At 35.8% G+C, this 9,381-nt stretch overlaps 1 protein-coding gene across 1 annotated transcript in view; it reads right to left on the bottom strand.

The window, feature by feature from the left end:
* ankef1b (ankyrin repeat and EF-hand domain containing 1b) overlaps positions 1-6,814 on the bottom strand; it is a 10,094-nt gene extending 3,280 nt beyond the window's left edge. Inside the window, exons 1-5 of the mRNA XM_056477473.1 lie at positions 6,446-6,814; positions 4,349-4,548; positions 4,046-4,195; positions 3,842-3,965; positions 1,114-1,948 (exon numbers count right to left, since the gene is read on the bottom strand). Of these exons, the coding sequence (XP_056333448.1) occupies positions 1,114-1,948; positions 3,842-3,965; positions 4,046-4,195; positions 4,349-4,548; positions 6,446-6,803 (1,667 nt within the window). The 5' untranslated portion in view covers positions 6,804-6,814. The remainder of the gene's footprint in view (positions 1-1,113; positions 1,949-3,841; positions 3,966-4,045; positions 4,196-4,348; positions 4,549-6,445) is intronic.
* Between the last annotated feature and the right edge of the window lie 2,567 nt (positions 6,815-9,381).

The following is a 9,381-nucleotide window of genomic DNA, read 5'->3' on the forward strand; positions in this document are numbered from 1 at the left end:
TTTTGATGTTTTTATGTATTTATATGTAACATTATATATTTAAATAAGAACTGGTAGCACGTCGCAGGCTATCTAAAATAAAAACTTTACACATGTCTTTAGTTGTACATCAGGATACGAAATACACAATTTAAAATAGTTTTATGTAATTATAACATTCTTTTAAATGGCATAAATTTAAACGAGATTTCACTGCATTTATATATATATATATATATATATATATATATATATATATATATATATATATATATATATATATATATATATATATATATATATATATATATATATATGATATCCAGTGAATCAATAGGATCCTAGGCGGACCCAATTGTCAGGGGGAACCCGATTTTTCATGACACCGGAAAGAAAAATACAAATATCTGATATTTCCTTGAACAAGATCCGGCAAGATCCTGCTGAAATTAAGCACTGATTTATATACATTTATCTATTTAGAATGTCCTGCTGCATGGGCATCAACTTAAAAACTTGTTTTGAGGTGTTGTGAATGAAGCGCGATGGGACAAATGTCTGCGTGTGCCCAATAGAAACGAGGCAGCCAGAAGGCACGGAGAAAAACCCTCCATATCAACGCTGCTGTAATTTTCACTCATTGGGAAATGTTTCTCTGGCTGCGTCAAGCCCAGCTGAGTTTTTTTTTATTTGTTTTGAGTAGTAATGTGTATATTCTGTACAAAGTATGAAGCTGATCAGTCAGTTCTTGTTACGTGACTCGCTGAGACTTGCGGCATATTTTCAACTAGGTGTGCCTGGAAAGCACAAGTGCGTTGCACCCAATATGCGCGCGCCTTCATTGGAAATAACGAACTTGTGCACGCAAAAGATGCAATATGTGAACAGCCCTTAATAGCCTTAGCCATAGTTAATCCAGTGTGTGTGCGTATTAGCCTCGGTGTACAAGCTCAGAATTTTAAACTAGCACACAGTTGGCAACACTTTGTTTAGTTGCAGCAGTTTTGTTACGTGCAGAAACTCAGTGTTGAGAAGCCTTTAAAATTAATTAACCGTGACAAATTAAATCGCGGTTAATAGTGAAATCGGTTAATCCTTGCATCCCTAGTAGTATGTAGTAACTAGTCAACTTACCCCAGTGAAATGAGGAATTCAGCGACTTGGTAGTTTCCACAGCTGCATGCTGTCAAAAGTGGAGTCTTATAGAACTGATCTTTGATATCAACAGGCACATGTTGAGCAAACGCCAGTCTTAGAGATTCTAGATCTCCACTCCTCACACAGTAATTGACGTTGCTATAGATCTTTGCAGGCTCAATATACCATGCCGAATCATTCTCAATGTGGTGGATTGAAGGTTGGTCTTGGTTGAAGGGTTTGATGTGAGTAAACATCTGGCAGATCTCGATCATGTAGTAAGGTAGCCCACTGTCTTCTCTTTTCAAGACCAGCTCAGGTGGCATCGTGCATATGGGCAATAATGAGTTACATTTATCTTTCTTCTTTTTTTCTTTGGGGCCCTTTCCTTTTTTAGCCGGCTTTGGAGCATAAGATGAGATGACAAAGGGCTTTTGGAGGTATTTGAGGCCTTTGAAAAACTCATTTAGATTGATGACACCTTCGTGGCTTTTGTCATGCTGCTTGATTACCCTCTGCAAGTTCTCATTACTCACTGGTGCTTGATTCGTGGACAGCAAAGACACAAATGTCTCCAGAGAAACTGTTTGAACAGGTTTATCCAGCTCTACAGCAGATTCAAAGGATCTGCGCAAGGCTGCCTCATGTTCACAGGACCAGTCGTGAAGCATGATGGCCCAGGGTTCATTGGGGTTTATGGCATCAGGTGCAGAAAACTTCACATGTCTTTTTTCTGCTTTCTTAAGCTCCTTCAATGCAGCTTTGTGGCCGTTGCTTTTGGCGACTTGGCTTGGAAGTTGACCTTCCAGATTCTTCAGTTTGGGATTACATCCTATTGTAGATATAGACAAACAAAAAATAATATTTGATGTAATAAACAGCTAAAGTCAAAATTATTAGCCTGTGAAATTTTAGTTCTTTAAAAAATATTTTGTATGTGTTGTTTAGTGGATTTTTTTTTTTCAATTTTTTTAAATAATAGTGTTAATAAATAATTTCTAATAACTAATTTAACTGCTTTATAACTAATATAACTGATTTTATTCCAGCCAAACTTAAAGACATAAGACTGTAAGTTAGAGAATATTATAGGAAATTCTATGAAAATGTACTTGCTCTGTCAACCATCACTTGGAAAATAAAAATTGAGCATGAGGACTTATAAATTTGACTTTGACATATGACATAAATAGGGAGGCACTGAAATTAAACTTTGGCCAGTACTGATAACTCTTTATATTTAGAATTTGATTACAAATATATAATGTTTTTTACTCCTAAAATCATTTACACATTGCAATTCTGCTGCATTTTTTTATGTTGAAAAACTCGCACACTCCTGATATTTTTTCCTTTCCTCAAGCAAAAACACTTCTTTTCTTATTGGGGTGACAAAGATAAGGTCAAAAATTAGCATTCATCAGTTATCAATTTATCTTGCATAACTAGTCATAATGTAAAACTTCTGGATTCCGCATGAACTGGAAGCTGCGACCATTTTTTATTTTTCATATTGTGATGCAGTTCCTAGAGAAATGGAATGTTAAATGGGAAAACAGTGGGCATGGCTTGTTTTTTCCACTGTGAGCTGATTGGATGCAGTAAAGAAGTCATTTCGTTCCGAAAGATCAGGAAAAGGGTTTAAGGAAAGTTCATTCAACCTAGAACGTAAAGTCCACACTAGGGGCTTAGTAACTACTAGCTAGTTTGTAACTAAATTTGTTCTCACTTCCGTTGCACCACATGCTCTTAAGGCAAACCATAATTAGAAGGTCGTAAGCTCTTTGTAAAGTCATGCGTAGTTGCACTGAATCACATAATAGTCATAATATATTATGTCCATAATATCCAAAAAGTATTTAAATCGTTAAACTGCTTTAAAATTCTGCAACTAATGCATCTATATATAACTGTCCTATGAAAATGAAATTATAAATCACATTTGTATAACACATTAAATTACAGACAGTCACTAATAACAGATGACACACACACCTACACCACGAGCCGTGAATGCACGCAAAATACACATGAATTATCAAATCATTACACTTGATTTTTTTATATCCTATTTAAAAGACAAAAGAGCAGGAAGAAAAACTCAGTCATGGGGAAATTCTCGTTTTCATTAATAGATACAGTTAACACAAAATACTCCTTGAAACAAAAACAAACTCTTCTTTCATGAACTGAAACAAATGCGAGATTTGAGAGGAAAATGAGGCTGGGAGTAGAGGGAGATCATTTGTCATTATCATATCGTGAGCTCCTCAGTGTAAACTAATCTTGCTCTCATCTCTTTTCTATCATTATACATGGGGGGCTGCTGTTGTATTTAGTTGAATACAAAGCATTACATTTAAACTAAGTTTGATGGTGCAACACAAAATTATTTAGTAAACGGCCCCTGCTTCTCACCATTTCTGTTTGTTGTCATAACGCTGTTAAAACTGACAGTTGGAGAGGCGTGGTTAAATGTGTACGACATGCCCAATACCCCAGACAGACGTAATCTAAGAATTAAATTTTAATTTAAGAATTCATCAAATTTTATTTTAGACTACAAGAGAAAGCTATTTTTTTCTTAACGACATGCACAGATGAATTGTTCACCATCAAGTTAGCAAAATAGCTAACAAAATCAATATGGTTGGTTTTGATTTCATGGGTACTTTAATGACTGGCTCTTATTCTTTGGAAATAATAGAAAACCTTTAGATCATACCTCTCTGAGCCAGGAATCTACAGCACTCACTGAACCCACCGGCAGCAGCAAAGTGCAGTGGTGTGCTACCCTTTGTTGTGCATATACAAAAGTCAGCCGAGTATGCTGACAGCACCTGTAAAACCTATATAAAACAAAAACAGTAATACTCTCCGAAGTGAAACAATGCCATATTTCGTGCTCTTAATATTGCCATGAAATAACCTCAAGAAAACCTCCTTCTGCAGCAAAGTGGGCAGCACACCGTCCTTCTTCATCCACTAAGTTAGGATTCCCTCCTTTTTGTGAAATGGCTCTTACAAGCTTTACCGCACCAGCTTTAGATGCCTCCATGAGCGCAGAGCATCGTGTCACCTATAGAGACCCAACATGACTAATTATAATGATTCCATTTCATTGATTTTCACATTTGTCTATTAAAATACTGTAATATTGTGTCTTTGTCAAAGAGACTCTTGTATAATTATTGCTTTTTTTATAAAATATGAGGGAGCTCATATTTGAAACCTGATCAACTGCATTGGGATCAGCTCCTTTCTCCAGAATGTTTAAGCACAGGTCTTCACAGTCCTTTGCATTTTCACAGGCGAACACAAGAAGTGGCTTCCCTGAATTAGAAACGTTGTTGAAATTTGCATTGCTGGTGAGCGCCATCTGTAGGCAGAGAGCGTGTTCTTTGGATGGAGAGAGACAGTAAAACAGCACCCCTGCAAATCAAACAATAGAAGTTTAGTATATATTCTAAACACATGCCCTAAATATCCTTTAAGCTTATACTAATAAAATAAAAATCAGAGGATATAACCTCAACAAATAACAAACCCCCCTCCCCCCATCTAACTTATTAATGAAATGTATATGTTTTCAGTGTTTTGAGGGATATTTAGTGACTATTTTAAAGGTTACTGTAGATCAAACTATACAAATTCTGTGTAATTTTCTTTTTTCAGGCTACATGCAAAATGCATCACAGTGGTATGAAGTGAAGTTTCACTAATTTCGAGAGGAGCACGACTGGCTTCTCATCTGTAATCGTTATTAACTCAATCAGAGTGATCGAAGCTTACTATAAATGGATCGCTTTCTCCTTACTGCTCTATCTTCGTTTTGGAAGAATCCCCCCCTTCCACCCCATCTCCTCCCTTTCCTCCCCTTTTCTAAGGGGGAGCTCTCAAGACCTACTTGATCTCGGATCCCCTTATATACTTATTGACCAGGCGGGAGCCTTTGGCTCAAGTATCTCCGAGCTCAGGGTTCTCTCTCAGGACAGCATGCCAAACCTGCTATAAACGCTAAGCATATTTAAGTGGGAACTCTTGAACTGTTATGGGGGGTGAAATGTATATTTATATTATTTGATTATTAATATTTAATAAAGATAACATTGAATTAAGCTATTTCTTACTATAAAGGGATGACCCTCCCTCCCCATACATATTTTTTGATGTCCTTCAGGGGGGATAAAGCATTATTAGGGGGGTCAATGTTTTTTTTATTTTTAACACAATAACGGATTAGTTCAAGTCCACATTAACAATTTTGTTATCATTTTTTAGGCAAATATTTCATAATTTTTTCTCCACTTGGAGTTTTATGAACACCCAAATTGCAGTTTCAATTAAGGCTACACAATATTGCAAAAAATGTAAATAAAAAGGACATTGTAATGTTTTGTTTTACTGTGACATAAATTGCAATATGAAATATATTTCATCAGATAGATTGAATAACTATTTGTAAAGAACTCATTACTTGAAAATGGATGGGGTGATTTTATAGGGGAGTGCATCTGCATAATTTATAACTAAACTATTAATTTTAAACTAGATTTAACAAAAGATACAAATGAGAAAAGAATAGAACTTTATATTTTTCTGGAAATTAAATGAAAGTGAAATGCAATTAATCTTTGATAAAACTACAAATGTTAATGTTTCTTGCGCCTGAATGCTCTAAAATCACTTGAGACGTTTCTGCAAAATATAAGCTTTGGTTAAATGGTTAAACTTTGCAACTAACCTAAAAAATAACAAGAATTCCAAACTGTAGCTCCTACTTGACATTAAAGATCCTGCGATGTGACTGTTGCAGGTGTGACTAACGCAGATGTGCACATTCCGATGTTGATGCTGAAACAATGCATTGTGCTTATTTTCAACGCAGCTTCACAATCCCAGCTGACAAATAAGTTATAATTAAACAAATTGTAGCACTGGAATGTAAGCTTTTGTGGTTAAAGTATATATAATAAAAACAACCAATCGTTTTACTATGCAAGTATTACTTGCCTGGGATCCTGTAAAATCATTTAAAGCTGCACTGAAACTGCAATTTGGCACTATATGTTCAATATATGGAGAAAACTTTGCGAATGTTTTCCTCAAAAACCTTCTTTCTGACTGAAGCTGAAGAAAGAAATTAACATGTTGGTTGAAGTGAGCACATAATCAAGATTTTTTTAATCTAATGTAATAAAGGGACGAAAATTTTAATTCTGTCAATTTTTTGTCACCCTTTACTAGCTTTAAAGCTTTATGAGGTTAACCTGTTTGTGTAAATTCTATAATTATAGTGTACCATATAGTTCTATATATATGTTCTCACCTTTGCCCTCTTTATCTGTGCAATTCACATTTGCATAACCTTTGATCAAAATATGCACAATATTGTAGTAGCCCAACTGTGCAGCCAGCATGAGCGGTGTGCAGCCCTTCTTGTCCTGTATGTCAGGATGGGCTCTCAGAGACAGAAGAAACTGTACCAGCTCTTCATCTCTATCCACAGTTGCCTGATACAGGACACCGAGTCCATGTTTGGGTTCAGTCAGGTTTATCAGGTTGAATACACCTGCGCAGACCATCTTTTTTATCTGTGGTTTGTTCTTCTCCCGTACATGTTGCAGGAGTTTGTAGATCTGGAAAATCTCCACGTTACTGTTTGCCACCACACTTTCTGAATTCATCTCTGTTTCTTCATTCGAGGTCTGTTTTCAGAAATAATTAATACCATTAATGTTAATACAGAAAATCAAATCAGTTGTACATTACTTTTTTTTTTTTTCTAGAGTTTCCAAAACTTGTTGTGCCTTGATGAGAGATAAACATATAGTGGCGGATTTAACCAACAGTCAAGGTAAACAGCTATTTAGGGCCCCAGGTAATCAGAAGCCCCCAAATGAAACCTATAAGTTTTTTTATAAATAATATTTAACATACTGTAGTTTTCTATCATATTTTCTATGGTGAGAGTCTAACAAATGACAATATGTAATTTTTACATCCATGTAAATCTGTCCCGATCCCCTAATCATGAATCAGTTCAGCAATAAAATCAGGTTTCATTCAGTTTTTTAGTAATTTTAAGAATCAATTAATTAAAAATGTAGAGATTATATTAAGATAAAAATCTAGAAACAAGACAGACAGACAGACAGACAGATAGACAGATAGATAGATAGATAGATAGATAGATAGATAGATAGATAGATAGATAGATAGATAGATAGATAGATAGATAGATAGATAGATAGATAGATAGAATAAAGGGTGCATATTAGGACTGCTGGGCCCCATGGCTGGAATTTATGAGGCGCCGTGTAGGATTTAAATCAAACTTTGCTTATCAACACACACATAAACACGTGCATATACACCTATAAATTACTCGCATATACACCTATACTTTTAGATGTTCAAAACAACATATATGAAACTTGTTTATATACATATAAACTTGACACACGCATACACTCACACACACGCGCACATACATATATACTCCATCCATGCAAACACACCCACATTAACACACGCACATACATATATACTCCATCCACGCATACACACCCACATTAACACATGCACATCCATATATACTCCATCTATGCAAACACACCCACATTAACACACGCACATACATATAAACTCCATCTATGCAAACACACCCACACACACGCGCACATACATATATACTCCATCTATGCAAACACACCCACATTAACACACGCACATCCATATATACTCCATCTATGCAAACACACCCACATTAACACACGCACATTCATAAATACTCCATCTATGCAAACACACCCACACACATACAACTCCCAGCATGCATAAACACCTGTTAAACAGTCGAGCAAACATCCAAAATAAGATACACAAATGTATACAAAGTTGTGCATATTTGCAGGTGATTTATATGTGGATGTGCGTTAACTTTTCAGTGTGAACGGAAGGCATTAAGTAATTTTTTTTCTCATGCAAATCAACATGAATTTCAGAGTGATCTTGATAGCCGTGACGTTTTTCGGTGCTTTATTTACTTGTGCTAATTGCAATGAGGATGATATAGTCAGGCGAATAAAAGTGAAACAAGATTATAAAACTGCAGCGCATTAAACACACGCGTCTTTAGTCTACCGCAAAACACAGAGTAGACGCGCACTACAATTTAAAGCACAGATAGCGTGACCGTCTCTCTCCGAACCGCAGATGGCGTGACCGCAGTCTTGAACTGCGGGCCTTGATGGCGAAACAAATTGCGCAATTCAGATTCTGTTTGCAGTTCAGCTGAAGGGGACACATTTGACTCCACTGAATTAGATATGGATCTTATTATAGTCGGCGAAATGTTAGTTGCGTCTGTAACGTTAGCGCTATCACTGTTCATCATGGTCATTCAAATGGAGAAACGTGGCAAAATAGCTTACTTCGTCTTATTTTCTGATTAATGGCAGCTGGCAAACCAACAATGTGCATTCCTGCCACCTTCTGGACTGAAGTGTGGACCCAAAATAACCCATTAAGGATTGCGACACGATACAGAAAATCATATTAGACAACAATGTATTTATTCTAATAATAAATAATATTATATACTTCATGTGTGACCGTGTATTGATTAAACCTACTGCTTTCATTTATTTTAGGATTTTAATAAACATTTTGCTGGAGCAGTCATGTCATGTTTTCAATAATCAAAAGACCTAATACCTCCATTAATCACATCATTTATATTTCATAAGCTTGAAGATAGGATAGATTTCACTACAACACAGCTAATGAAATTACCTGATACATGCTTATAATTATAAATAATGATATATTTCGTTTTGGCTGTGACTTTTACACTGAAATGACTTCTTTTTTATGAACTGAGATAACTTCCTGTTATACTGAAATACCTTCCGTTTAAAGTGAAAAATTCATGCGCACTCACATATGAAATCACTTGCATATATGTATATACACAAGTCATTATATATATATGGGTGTGTTTGCATAAATGCAGTTTATATGTATGTGCGCGTGTGTGTGGGTGTGTTTGCATAGATGGAGTTTATATGTATGTGCGTGTGTTAGTGTGGGTGTGTATGCATGGATGGAATATATATATGTATGTGCGTGTGTTAATGTGGGTGTGTTTGCATGGATGGAGTATATATGTATGTGCGCGTGTGTCGTAGTGTTTGCATAAATGGAGTTTATATGTATGTGCGTGTGTGTGTGTGAGTGTATGCGTGTGTCAAGTTTATATGT

This window comes from Danio aesculapii, chromosome 17 (assembly GCF_903798145.1).
Source record: "Danio aesculapii chromosome 17, fDanAes4.1, whole genome shotgun sequence".
In the NCBI taxonomy this organism is placed as follows: Eukaryota; Metazoa; Chordata; class Actinopteri; order Cypriniformes; family Danionidae; genus Danio; species Danio aesculapii.